Source organism: Mustela putorius, unplaced genomic scaffold (genome assembly GCF_011764305.1).
Source record: "Mustela putorius furo isolate JIRA1106 unplaced genomic scaffold, ASM1176430v1.1 tig00000163_pilon_pilon_pilon, whole genome shotgun sequence".
Classification (NCBI taxonomy): Eukaryota; Metazoa; Chordata; class Mammalia; order Carnivora; family Mustelidae; genus Mustela; species Mustela putorius.
In genome coordinates, this window is record NW_025421299.1 from 215,494 (window position 1) to 230,365 (window position 14,872).

General features: G+C 41.0%; 1 protein-coding gene across 3 annotated transcripts in view; it reads left to right on the top strand.

Moving 5' to 3' along the window:
• Nucleotides 1-1,461: 1,461 nt before the first annotated feature.
• Nucleotides 1,462-14,872, top strand: part of CDH17 (cadherin 17) — a 76,711-nt gene continuing 63,300 nt past the window's right edge. Inside the window, exon 1 of one of the 3 annotated variants that reach the window (XM_004768565.3) lies at nucleotides 1,462-1,542. In XM_004768565.3, coding sequence (XP_004768622.1) covers nucleotides 1,518-1,542 — 25 coding nt within the window. In that variant the 5' untranslated portion in view covers nucleotides 1,462-1,517. The other 2 variants (XM_004768566.3, XM_004768569.3) reach the window with 2 other exon arrangements.

Sequence of the window (14,872 nt, forward strand, 5' to 3'; positions counted from 1 at the left end):
ATTTTAATTTTAGTTGTCTAGCAGTCTCTGATACCACAAGATAGGGTGACTAGCCTCCTAGTTACTTAGGTTTGTAACAGATGAGGCTAATTGTTCTTGGTTTCTGGTCTGAGTGTGGTTGGCAGGAGCAGGTGCTTAAGGCAGGTGGAGTAGAGTTGAAAACCTCCTTAGAAAAGTCACTAATGGGGGCACCTGGGTGGCTCAGTGGGTTAAGGCCTCTGCCTTCGGCTCAGGTCATGATCTCGGGGTCCTGGGATCGAGCCCCGCATTGGGCTCTCTGCTCAGTGGGGAGCCTGCCTCCCCCTCTCTCTCTGCCTGCCTCTCTGCCTACTTGTGATTTCTGTCTGTCAAAAAAAAAAAAAACCAAAAAAAAAAAAACCAAAAAACCTTTAGAAAAGTCACTAATGGGTGCGCCTGGGTGGCCCATTCATTAAGTCGCTGCCTTGGGCTCAAGTCATGATCTCAGGGATCATGGGATCCCTGGACCTGGTCATGGGACCTGGGATCGAGCCCTGCATCAGGCTCCCTGCTCTGTGGGAAGCCTGCTTCTCCCTCACCCACTCCCACTGCTTCTGTTCTCTTTCTCGCTATGTCTCTGTCGAATAAATAAATAAAATCTTAAAAAAAAATCCCTTCTTTAAACAAACAAACAAACAAGAAAAGAAAAGTCACTAATGGAAAATGTTGGGAATCTTCTCTTTCCACCTTCAACATAACACTTAAATATCATGGGACCATTTTTAGACAGAGTTCAGAGCTCTCTACAAAGACCTCTAATGCACCTTAGTGTTTCACCCCCTTGACTAGGCCACTGAAGCAATGAGCACAGAGTTGGGGGGTGTGGTATCAAGGGTCTAGTCCAAGATTTCCAAATTCATGCTGGTGATGCATATAGAAGTCAAAAAGTAGCGTTTGAACTGGGTTCAGATCCCAACTTGCCAGTTTCTGAAGTCTGTCGTCTTGAAAACTCTGCCTTAAAGAACAGTACACTAACTTATCATGGAGTTGGAGAAAGATGGGGAGAAATAAGTTCTTCCTGCCTGTGTCAGGCTTGGGAAATGTGCCACTGGCACCGTGACCCCAGGACGAGTTCCCTGGCAATTCTCTCTACATTCCTTTGCTTCATGACCAAAAAAAGAAAAGGACCAAAAAGCTTTGTATTCCAAAGAGAGAAGAAAATTAATTTTCATAGCCCAAAGTCCCTGTAGACTCATGTTAAATTCCAGAACGAAGGTCCACAAGTCAGCATGGCTGTATTGGGAGCCACACGGTAGTCTAATAATGGAGAGAATATTCAGTCACTAAAGGGAGGGTAGTTTTTAGAAAGCCACCAAATCAGAGGTAATTCAGTTGTTTCTGGGAGCAAGGGGGGCCTGGCATTATGTATAACTCTGAGCAGTATTGGTCACTAGGCTTGGCTTGTCTGAGCTGAGCTAGATAGAGTAAAGCTAACCACTTCCTGATTAGTTCTGGGAAAGGGGAACCTTCCTCCAGAGCAGCTGAAAGACAGACACCGAATGGGACTGAACCCAAGCCAGCCAGGTGATGGTAGTGTTCCACGACAAGGGGGGTCAGGAGAAACCCTGGGGCCATCAGTGAGGAGAAGATTGGGGTGGAAAATGCTCTGTGAGACAAAGTGGTCAGGGTTACTCTTAATGGGAACGAGCCCTGGGCAGGTTTCTCAGTGGGGACAGGATTCCTGGTGATGTCATTCTCAGGAAAGGGGGCGTGGGATGGACAACTAACGGGAGCTGTATTGGGGACCAAGGGCTGCTATTTCGGCTGTGGATCTGCGGGCTGATCTGGCTGCTTGGTGAACTTGAACCTGTCTGAGTGCCGTACCTTGTGGGTGAGTAGAGCCTGGCAGGGACACTGTCTACAGGCAGGAGCCGTTAGCTGAGGGTAACTGATAATCGCTTGGACTTTCTTCTTCTATTCTTACCTGGATTTAAACCGTGGAGAGTCTGTTTTTACCTTCTTTGTTCCTCAATTTTTTTCTTTGCACAGTAATAATAATAGCCATCTCAGGGTTGTTGTGAAGATTAAGTGAGCTAATAAAGAGGGGGAGCAGTTAGAAAAGGGCCTGGCATGCGGACGTGAGACCCGTGGGGCTCCACTCAGCAGGGCCCTGGCACCAAGGACAACTTTCAGGATGATTGCTGGCAGCTTTCACCCAAGACCCCCCCCCCCATCAGGATGCCTGCGATTCTCTGCAGTCAGGTGTGAGAACTCCTGAGCTAAAACATTATTTTTTTTCTTTTTATAACTGTTTATTTATCTGAGAGAGGAGAGAGAGAAAAAAAGAGTGGGGGGGGGCGGGGCAAAGGGAGGCAGACAAGCAGACTCTCCAGCTGAGCTCAGAGCCTGCCACGGGCTTTCATCCCAGGACCCTGAGATCATGACCTGAGCCGAAATCAAGAGTCGGACACTTAACCGACTGAGCCACTCAGGCGCCCTAAAATTTATTATTTGTATTCAGATAACTCTTTCCTAGATTAAAAAAGAACGGTGGGTTTTGGCAGACTTTTTGTCAAGCCTTGTGTTCTTCCGTGTTTCTGGTTTTCTTTTGTATAAAGTGGAGACTTAGGGCAGGTACAGCTACCTCTGTCTTGTAAACCTGCTTGGCTATAGTTGTAGTTCCAGGCAATTCCCTCTGTTTCTCATGCTGAGGCAGCAGCCCCGGGAAGATTCAGGAGTAAAAAGCCCATCTGGAGCGGCCTCATGGTCAGGCCATTCAGATTTCAACCGGCGCAGCTGGGGAGGCGGGCTCCGGCCATTTAGGATGCTCTGCTGGGTCTCCTCCATGCTTTGCTAGAAGGGTGACCTGGCGCCCTGAGCGCTTGATGATGAGGCGAAGGACTCTCCAGTAGATTCCGTCCCTATCACTTTCCCTCCACCCCCACCTCTGCACTGTGGGGGGCTTCTATGTGCCCAGTTTTCACAGGGCCGTTCAGTGGATCACAGAGGTGAGATTTTGGTTCCTGTATTTTATCATACAGCAACTGGGAAACTCCAGGCTTAGGATAATAGGGTTTTTTTTCCAGCCATTCTGAGTTGTTAGTGAGACTAGGCTTAATGTTATCCTGAGCGGGAAGACCAAAGAGAGGAGAATTTTCTCCTCTTTGTCTCTCGAGTTACTAGGATTAGTAGAAAGACAGTGGAGAGGTCAGAGGTGTTTCTAGTGTTGAACTAGCTGAGCTGAAACCCTAAGAGATGGAACCAAATGCCCTGTGGGGGGAGATAAAAGGGGAGATAAAATAATAAGTAAAACAGATATACTTAAATGAAAATAAAATAATTTTAAAAATTCCAATGTATCTATGATAATAGAACACAAATGATATGTTTTGAAGGGACTGGATTGAGGTGGCAGAAAATGTTCTTTCTTTTATTGATGTGTTGTATCACATTGACTGATTTGCGGATGTTGAACCAACCTTGCAGCCCTGGAATAAATCCCACTTGGTCGTGGTGAATAATCCTTTTAATGTACTGTTGAATCCTATTGGCTAGTATTTTGGTGAGGATTTTCGCATCTGTGTTCATCAAGGATATTGGTCTATAGCTCTCTTTTTTGATGGGATCCTTGTCTGGTTTTGGGATCAAGGTGATGCTGGCCTCATAAAATGAGTTTGGAAGTTTTCCTTCCATTTCTATTTTTTGGAACAGTTTCAGGAGAATAGGAATTAGTTCTTCTTTAAATATTTGGTAGAATTCCCCTGGGAAGCCGTCTGGCCCTGGGCTTTTGTTTGTTTGGAGATTTTTAATGACTGTTTCAATCTCCTTACTGGTTATGGGTAGAGGTGGCAAAAATGTTTAGCCTATGTCTTGAATATTCCTGTTAGGGTGGGATTGATTACAGGGAGTAATTCCTTTTTTGGGGAACATACTTATTGAGATAAAGTTCATATGTCATAAAATTCATCCTTTAACGTATAGAATTCGGTAGTTTTTAGTATATTCACAGAGTTGTGAAGCCATCATTGCAAAGAATTTTAGAACATTTTTATCCCCAATAAAAGAAACCCCAGATCCTTTAGTTATAACCCTCCAACCTCCTACCCCACCCCTGGCCCCAGGCAACCATTAATGTACTTTCTACTTCTATGAATTTGCTTATTCCAAACATTTCATATGAATAGATTCATATGGTGTTTGGCCTCATAGGTTTGGCTTCTTTTACCCAGCATAATGTTTTCAGTGTTGCTCCATGTTATAACCCATATCACTCCTTCATTCTTTTTTGTGTATGAATAATACTCTGTTGTCTGGGTGAACCACTTTTATCCAACCAGTCACCAGTTGATGGACACCTGGGTTGTTTTCACTTTCGACTATTATGAAAAATGCTGCTATGAACATTCATGTACCAGATTTTGTCTGGACATACATTTTCATCTCTCTTGGATAGATACCTAGGATACCTAGAGTCACTGGGTCGTATGGTAACTCTATATTCAAGGTTTTTTTTTTTTTTTAAGATTTTATTTATTTATTTGACATAGAGAGATCAAGTAGGCAGAGAAGCAGGCAGAGACCGAGGGGGGAAGCAGGCTCCCAACCAAGCAGAGAGCCCGACACGGGCTCGATCCCAGGACCCTGAGATCATGACCTGAGTCAAAGGCAGGGGCTTTAACCCACTGAGTCACCCAGGCGCCCCCTCTATGTTCAAGTTTTTGAGGAAATATTCATTCTTGTTTCCCAAAGTTGCTGTATCATTATACATTCCCTCCAGAAGTGTATGAGGACTCTGACTTCTCTATTTCCTTTCCAATACTTGTTGTCGTCTGCCTTTGTTATTATGGTTACCCTAATGGGTGTGAAGTAGTAGCTTACTGTGGTTTTAATTTCCATATTGCTGATTAATAATGATGTTGAGCCTCAGTTCATGTGCATGTTGGCTATTTGTATATCTTCTTAAAAAATGTCTGTTCAAATCCTTTGTCCAATTTGATTGGGTTTTTATTGTAAGATTTTTAAAAATCATGTTCTAGATTCAGTTCCCTTCTTAAATAAGAGTTGCTATATTTTCTCCCATTCTGTGAATTCTTTTCATTTTCTTAATACTGTCCTTTGAAGGAAAAAATCTTAACTTTCAGTACATTCAATAGGTTTTCTTTTCTATTGTTATTTGTGTGTTTGACATCATATCTAAGAAACCACCCACTGACAAACCCAAGGTCATGAAGATTTACCACAGTTTCCTTCTAAGACTTCTATAGCTTTAGCTCTTAGTGCTTTGATCCATTTTGAGTTAGTCTTTCTGACTTGTGTGAAGGAGGGGTCCAACTTCACTTTTTTGTGTGTGGGTGTCTAGTTGTTTCATTACTGTCAAAAAGACTATTTTCCCTCTCTAGGAAATACTTCCTAAGGACTAAATTTTCAGAGGCAGTCCCAACATCCTGGTGTCTAATGAGTGACCCACCAACAGAGAATGGCAAGTGCAGATTCAATGGGATAGATTGAATAGCCAGATGCTATGGCCTGAAAGTGAACCATCTGTGAGTAAATGTTCACATTGGTGAAATCTGATAAGGGACATAGAGATAGGTCTCGGGAAACCAACAAGGTTATTGTAATTTCTTGGAATTTAAAGAAAATCTGAGGTCTAATATGAAGTTCCATAGACCCAGAAAAAGTGTCTGAGGGAAGATGTGCATATTTGGATCTTCTGGATCCAATCTGCAGGTATGATATCAAACCAACTGCATCACTGTCTGAGACAGAATCTGCAGAAATGGATACTAAATCGTGGGGGAAAATTGATCTCAAGTATGGGTTTTGCTACCTATGGACAAATAAAACACAGGATCCCTAAGCATGTGTTTCTCACACATGTCTCATGTGACAAGGGGTCACGTGATCACTTGCATCAGAATTTCAGAGTGCTTTAAAAATGTCCACTCCTGGGATGCCTCCCAGACTTAGCGAACTAGGATTTCATGGTGTAAGGTCCAGTTTTAACAAACTCTCCAGGTTTAGAAAGCTCTATAAGACCTTTGTCCACTGTATGGCTGATGATGGGGATGTTTATTAGCCACTCCATTCATAGGATTAGTCAGCCATTCCCTGACATGGTAACTAGAGACTGATTAAGGATATCGCCTTTTGGGCTGTTGCTGGGAGCAACTAGCTACAGATGGAGTTAGAGTATTCTTGGAAGAAACAACTATAAACTGGGTCCATGTTTATCCAAGTAGTGAGGGGGAATACCCCAACCTCTGTTAGCCTCAAACTGTCTTTTTTCAATATTTTTAGGAGGAGCACAGGTGACTGTCAACGAAATTTTGCAATAGCATGATGTATGGTCTAGTGTTTCTTACTTGGAATTAGTGATGTATTTGAGCTGAGTCTTACATCATTTAATAGTTCCTGAAAGTGTTCTACTTTGGGAAATTGCCCCCCTCTGCTGCCACTGTAAACAGCAGTAACAACACAAAAACCCAGACTCAAGCAAACCTAGACACAAGTATCCGAGCTATGTGAAGTAGACCTGTGTCGCTTGAGTTTATCAGAAAATGGACACTGTCCTGGCCAGTGAAAGTAACCAGGGAAAATCTTGATTCTCTGCCTAAAACATTCACTAGCAGAAAATAAATTTCACCTCGTTTCACTAAATAAATCTGAACAAAGGATGTAAAATATTGGTTTGTGGGCGTGTGAAATCCTTTACTTGTTTGGGTTCCTGTGAGCCTGCGTGTAATCCTGACTCTTTGGAATTATTGAATTAAGCAACTGAAATGAGTTTGATTCTAAAAAGTGTTTACTGAGTGCTCACGGAAGACAAAGTTTGTGCCATCATTAAGTTATCAAGAGCAAGAGAGATATTAAATAAGTAACTGAAAATATTCTTGTCCATTTCTGTTTGTGAGGCCTGTGTGTTGATAAACTCATTATAAAATGCTCCCAAATACAGGCTATGTAACACACAAAGTAGATGTTAAAATACAAGTGCATGAAAGACGGAGAAACTTAACATTCATAGATCTCATTTACTTTGAGGTGTCAAGAGTAAAAATATTAGAAATGTAACATACTTAGAATTTTAAGAATAATTCCAAGTTTTCCTAGAGTTTTTATCTGGGATGCAATCTTAGCTTTATTCCCTCCTAACTCACATTGTCAATAAATTACAACATTACTGATATATTTTCTAGGGCTAATGTTGCAGGAACAGTTAAAACGTTAGACAAAAGTGGTAAAATGTTTTAAACACCGCGAATCAGTTAAAAGCATCTGCCCAGATCTTTTCAACTCTTCATTTGTTTCTTTCGTATAAATCATTTACATCTTCTTTGCTTTGGTAAAGGGGAATCAGTAATTTACCAATTAAATTTTCTTTATTCCCATTATTCCTGAGTCTGTGTTAAGCTATTGAACTAGCAATGTTTCACTTTTACATGAAAATGAATTCCTAAAATGCGGTGGTGTTTATCCTGAAACACAAGGCAGAACATATGAAATGATAAGATCCAGATGATTTTACAAATTATAAATATGTATAATTCATAATGGTGAAACATACAGCCCTCAGAACCATGCTAACCCTTTATCCTGCAAAGCAGAGGAAAAGCCTTTATAATTTAGAGATGTGACCACCTGTTGATTTTTCTAATGGGTGGTTTTGGCCTTTTAGAGATCTACCAACCTGCTTCTTTGACTTGGAAGCTAGAGGCTGGAAGTAGCATAAAATGTACAGAGAAGCCCAATTTAAGATCTTGGCTATCTTCCATCAGGAAAGGTGTTATATAGGGACCTTTCTTCCTATGGATTTTCTTTTCTTTTTTAAAAATTTTATTTATTTATTTGACAGAGACACAGGGAGAGAGGGAACACAAGCAGGGGGAGTGGGAGAGGGAGAAGCAGGTTTCCACTGAGCGGGGAACCTGATAGGACCCTGGGATCCTGACCTGAGCCGAGGGCAGATACTTGAGGCCTGAGCCACCCACACGCCCCCCCCACCCCCCATGGATTTTCTTATTACTCACACAGAAACTAGAAGGACCATAATTGGGTGGATTCTATAGTTGTGGTGAGTATGTTGGACTTTGAATCAGACAGACCAGGACTGGAGTCCTAATTCCGTAATCACAGGCTGTGTGACTTGGGCAAAAAGTAAAACTTTTGTTTTCTCTCTATAAGATGGAATCTACTTTGTGAACATGTAAAGATTAAGTGAGAAAGCATATTTTTAAACTGATAAACCTATTACTTAGCCATCAGAAAGGACGAATACCCATCATTTGCATCGACATGGATGGGACTGGAGGGGATTATGCTGAGTGAAATAAGTCGAGCAAAGAAAGTCAATTATCATATGGTTTCACTTATATGTGGAGCATAAGGAATAGCATGGAAGACATTAGGAGAAGGAAGTGAAAATGAAGAAGGTGGGGAAGTCAGAGGAGGAGATGAACCATGAGAGACTATGGACCCCGGGAAACAAACTGAGGGTTTCAGGGAGGAGGCGGTGGGGGGACCGGTTAGCCCGGAGATGGGTTTCATGGAACACTGGGTGTTGTGGGCTAACGATGAATCATGGAGCACTACATCAGGAACTAATGAAGTACTGTACGGTGACTAACACAATATAATAATAAAAAACAAACAAACTGATAAACCAATATGCCATGAGCATAGTTGTATTATTATTGCTGAGAAAGGATGACTAAAAGTGATACATATATATACTTTTAAAAAACACTTTATAATGGGGCACTGAGTGGTTTAATTGGTTAAGCATCTGCCTTTGACTCAGGTCATGATCCCACCTCCTGCGCGATCAAGCCCCCGTCTTCCCTCCTCCACTGTGCTCCCTGCTTCTCCCCCCTGCCTCCTCCACCCCTGCTCCTGCATACGCATGCTCTTTCTTTCTCTCAAGTAAACAAATAGAATCTTTAGAAACCACATTATAGATTTAAAAGTTTTTTTTTACATACATTATTTAAAAGTTTCTAAAGAAGCAAACTCCTTTTAGAGCAGTGCTGGTGAGAGTCTTGTCAATGATTTCAGGAAGTGAAACATACAAGGGAAGATACTTGATTTTACAGAACGAGGTCATTTTATTTAACTAACGGGTGGACCGAGGTGTTGTGAATTTGCGAATTGCCGAGCTTCAGCTGATCTCCTTTCCTTATACAGTTATGTTGGCTGTGAGACAAAGGAGAAGGATTTTTCCTAGACCTGTGATCCACTGAGTAGGCTAAACCATTGGCATATGAGGAGATGGTTTCCCTTTTGAAGTTCTCAAGATAAATGCGGCTTAGAGCCCTCTGGGCTTCTTAAGAGATTCGAGAAGCAAGTCCATCTAGACAGCTGGTTGTGCTCTTGCTCTTTCCCTGCGTTATGCACACCTAGACACAAATGGAAAGCACAATACAGCTCAGGAGAAGCCCAGAAGTGAGTATCAGAAGGTCAACAGAATCGGGATCAAGAGTGACACATTTGACACAAAAGTGACATTGATTCTCCAATGTGAATTTCCAGAGTGACTGAACGATGGAAATCAGAAGTCAGTCTAAAGGACAACCTGACTTAAGAAATCTAGGGCTATTGGATTTTATTGTTTAATTGCAAACCTCATTTTAAGTGAAAGAAATAACTTGCTTTATAGGCAAATCTCTTCTCAGAATTGTGAAGAGAATTGTGAAGGACTTGTTTGTGTTTGGCAGCGGGGGAGACGACTACTGGTCGTTTCATGCAGACTTTGAAGAGGACCCTTGAATTTCAGAAGCAGGCACTGCCAGATTACATCTTTGGCTACACCTTCTGAGTTATTTATTTCTTTCTCTTCGGGCTGGTTATCAGTGACTGCTTCATTGCTCAGAAGTAACGCCCTGCACTCTGTGTTTGAGATGGAATTTACAAATATTTGTTAATTGTGTCTTCTAGGCAGACACTATGCTAAATGTCAGGTGTATAAAATATGGCAAAGCTGTCTTGATGTCACGGAGCACAAACTCCAGGGGCAGTTGGATCCATAGAAAGTTTGTCCACTTAAATTTCTTTTTGTCTCTAATTTATTTCTCTGCATTCAAAAATTCAGACACCTGCTTGGAGATGTATTGGGTGTGGAATGGCTTCTTTTGGTACGAACCCACTTCTTTTCTGTAGTGAATATAATGATAACTTTTATGACAGCTGATGGCTCCTGAGAATCAATAAAGCCAGTTGATGGTTAATGTTTGACCGAAGGTGAGGGGAGAGGCTGGGCCAACAGCTGTGCACAGGGAGTGTTTTCCGGGGAGATTCTCAAGCCCCAGCAAGAGTCTCAACAGCTGAATGGAAGAAAATAACTTTTAAAACCATTTTGTTATTTACTTACAGAAAGGTAAGTGTCGGCATGTCTTAACTATGTTGTTAAGGTACTTCTTCAAGAATGACAAAATAGATGATGAAGGCAGAGTACTTAAGAAGTTGCTGGATAAATTTATTTCCTCGAAGGGTGCTATGTGACTGCAAAGGGAAGGATAGTTTATTCTTGGTGTGACAAGTTTTACCTATGGAGCACAGTATCTTTTTCGGTTTCTTTTCACTAGTCTTCCCAATTTATAAATTTATTTAATGAAATGGCTTCTTGGATCAAGGTTGACAGTGGGATTAAAGGAAAGATGGAATTTGGGGATGTTGAAATGAGTGTTATATCCACTCCTTGCTATTAAAATCTAGAAGTGCCTAGTGCTAAGATGCCCTGGGGCTCTAGATTCTAGAAATCAGAGCTGAAATCTCATTCCTACAAAGTGTCATCTCTCAGATGTGGTATTCAACAAATGAGCATTCTATCTACTTCTCAGAGAATGCGATACAATTTAGGGTTGTTAGGACTGTCTTGGACCCAATGGGGGAGGGGAAAGGCATAGGAGAAAAGAAACCCTTTCTTTAAAGTACTGGATATAAGAACTGAAACCAGAGAGATAGACCTGCCTTCCTACTTGGGAGAGCAAAACTTGCTGTGTGTGTTGGTCAGCTTTTGGTGGATGTTCCATCCACTGACAAGTGATCATTTTGAGATGTCAAGTTGTGTATAGCTCATTGTGTCTTTAAAGCTCCAGCTTCTGCCTCGGTCTTGGTTGTTTCTTTATTATGGGTGACCTTTTGGAGACAGATGCCCTCTGCCATGGGGTGGGGGGGGGGTCCTCAGCTGTAGATTGGAAGGGTGATGCATTCTTTGAAATTTTCTTGATTTAATTTTCTTTAAAAACTTAGATGGCATGTGAAAAATAGTTTAAAAGAAAAAGAAAACACATTTAGGTGACAAGGAAAATGGACAATATTCAGCTCTCACCAGGAAATGAAGTATCTTTTGCTGAGTGAGGGTTTATTGCAGACTGCGGGGTGTAGAGTTTATGAGTCTTCAGGGTTGGGCAGATGGGTTAGGCCAGTTTCATCATTTAGTGGCCAGTGGGCACTGAATTGCTTAAGCTCCCTGGACCCTAATTTTCTCATCTATGAAATGGAGATACTTGCCTAACCAAGCAGTTATGAGAATAAATTAAATATGCTTGTAAAAAGTTCAGTATATTGCTTGCATGGGGTAGATGTTCAATGAATGTTAGCTCCCCTCACCTTTAGAAAGTTCAAGTGTTAGGGGTGCCTGGGTGGCTCAGTTGGCGAAGCGTCAGACTCTTGATTTCAGCTCAGGTCATGATCTCAGAGTCGTGAGGAGACGGAGATTTTGTTTTCTCCAGCTTACATTGTTGTAAGAATTCAATATATAATACATATAACATAGAAAATATGTGTTAATTTGACTGGTTATGTTATCAGTAAGGCTTCCTGTCAATCGTAGACTATTAGATGTTAAGGTTTTGGAGAGTCAGAAGTATATGCAGACTTTTGAGTGCACACGGGTTTAGTGCCCCTAACCCTTGAGTTGTATAAGGGTCAACTGGATAAGTCCTCTGGTGAGGTGTGGGTGTGGCGTCCTTTGAAACTTACCTAGATGACTCCTGGGAAAAGTCATTGCTGTTCAAGATGAAGGTTGCATTTCCTGTTCCTCCTCCCTTCTTCCTCTTTTTTTTTTTTTTTTTGAAGATACTTTTCATTTACTTTAGAAAGACAGAGAGAGCGCGCTTGTGAATGGGAGTTGAGGCAGAGGGAGAAGATGGGAATCCTCAAGCAGACTTCCTGCAAAATGAGGAGTTCAACAAACTCCAGGACCATGAGATCATGATCTGAGCCGAAACCAAGAGTGGGATGCTCAACCGACTGAGTCACCTGGGCACCCATTTTTCCTCTCTTTTATAAAAAGCAAAATATATGCTGGCAGAAACTAAACTTCCTAATCTGTTGTCAAAAGAACTTTCTGGAAAAGAGAATGTGCCCCCACTTTTCTTCCATGTTAAGAGAGATGACTCTGAGATGGAAAGCTTAGCATGAATCATCGTGTCCCTTTCTCCAAAGGCCTATGTACAGGTGCTTTAATGGGTCTTAGTTTACACGGATAGGCATATAGATTTAATTTTTGGCATAAGATTGGATTCATTCAGAAATCTCTTATCTCAAACTTAGACTGGGGCTCATTCTGTGGTCTACTCATTGATTCAACAAGAGAAAGGTACCTCAGTTTATTACAGAAATATCTATCTACCTATTTGTTACTTGTGAGAACAAACAGATATGTTTATGGAGGTACACTAAATATTAATGTAATAAAAACATATATACTTAATGGTTGAAGTTGATTTTTCACTTAAGCATATATAACAGCCCAAGATCTACCTGGTTATTGTGTATATGACACAAAGAAAACTCAATTTCTCTTAAAAGATTCTGGAAGACTCACATACTGTGAATCTTCTCATCCATGATAGTCTGAATAAATAACTTCTTACCACACTTTAATTATCTTCAAACATTAAGACTTGTGTTCTTCCAAAAGACAAAGAGCAGTCAAAATGGTAGATTTGTGCCTTTTAAGAATGTTTAAACTAAGGATGAGCACCTCTTCCTCAGAGGGAGTGTCCTGTGCTTGGTTTCTGCAGTCAGACTGACACCCTGTCCTCAAAGTCTCTGAGCTCAGTTTCCTTTCTGTAGGATGACAACAGTACCTACCTTACAGGACTATTGTGCTATTTAAATTAAATAAGTTGTCCAAGGTGCTTAACTTGGTACATGCTCATAAAATACTAGCTAATTAAAAAAATTTTTTTTCAACTATACAAAGCTAAGTCATGAGTGAAGTTCATAGGGGCATGGTGTTCTTTATGGAGATAGGATTAAATTTATATTTCTTTGATTCTCTTGCCCATCCCAGTAATCAGTTGTGATCTAACTACAGAGATTGGAAACTGAACCTGTCACACTGCACGACTGCACATTTTTGTCAGGAGAATCCTTGTCTCTGGGCTATTTTATAAATGAGCTAGTATTACAGCAAGTGTCTAGGGATTTTGTTTTGTTTTGTTTTTAATCTCTGTATCTAAACCTGATGGGATGAAATCTAATTCAGATTTACCTCATACTGATTTTCTAAGGACAGAATGTGTGATTTTATTATCTTGACAAAATGCTGATCTGTATGCTTTATAAGTCAAAATAATACATAATATAATACATGAGGAAACCCTTTGTAAAAAATAATTAAGCCATCTTTTATGAGAAATAGTAATTCCTGTCTTCCTCTTTAGGCCAGGGAAGGCCCTTATGATGTTCTGACGTGTGGAGGAAAGTAAATTCTTCCCTCGCTTCCTCCTGGGGTTTCTGAGGTGTAAATATGGACACCAGAGGGAATTCAGCACTGACATCCTTGCTGCCAGGCTGCTTGAGATGTCAGGGAAGCACCACCCCTAGATAGCTACCTATTCCCATGAGGGCACCTCCTTCCCTTGACCTCCCCCAACTATCATTTTGTTCAGGGTTGGGCACTCTGTGTGGCTCTGAGGGGAGCTTCCCCTTCCCTCACTCACTTCTAGGGAGTGTTGGGTGGAATGAAATCTAGCCAGGGATAAGCTTAAACACAGGTCTCAAAATATTCCTTAGATCTCCTTTTTTTCTTTAATAAAAATAATTATGGTAGTAATTTATACTTAAATTGATCATATAGATTTAAAACTTTATAAGTCCTGTTGGTGAGGGGGCCTGCATGTAACTCTCATGAGCTTGTTCATCTGACCTTGAACCTATCGATAAAACAAATAATCACCCTCAGTTCTGTATGTGTGAAAATCCAGATTTGCATATACCAAAAAGCTGGCACATCTGTATTACAAAAGCTTAGTAAGAGACTTACATTTGTGTGTTGGGGTGGGGGACCCCCTTCCCTACTTGTCTTCTTTCCTCCAAAATCAGTCTGAAATGCAAGACAGCAGCCTTGCTTTTATGCCTGCCTGTTTATTTCTAGCTTATTAATGGCCACTTTAATTGGGTCTCTAATTTGTCAAGAGTGCAAATCGGTCAGATCTTCCTGTGATTTTTCTAAACCGTAAGAGATATAATTGGTGCCAGAGATTTGCAAGTGAGACCCAAAAGATAGGCATGATTGATTTGAACATTACTTGATGAACAATGGTGTGAGCAGGCTTTTTAATCTGATCTTTATTCCTATTTGGCCTTGCTTTATAATTTATGCTGATGTTAGCAATATACAGTGCAGAGGTACAATAAAGGGTGCACAGGGTATGTAGTGCTGTTTGGTCCTGGTGGTATTATGAATTCTAGCCACATCCCCTCCTGCCCACATCACCTATGATATTTGAAAACAAATTTTCTAGTCCTGTCCTCCTGCACCTTCTTTGTTCTTTGGAAATGCATAGTTCAACCTTCGAGCAGGGTAAATTACTTGAATTCAAAGCCCTAATGCCTTCTATTTTTTTTTTAAAGGATGAGAGATGACACGTCTTTTTAAGGTTTGCCTATCATTGAGCTTTTTGCA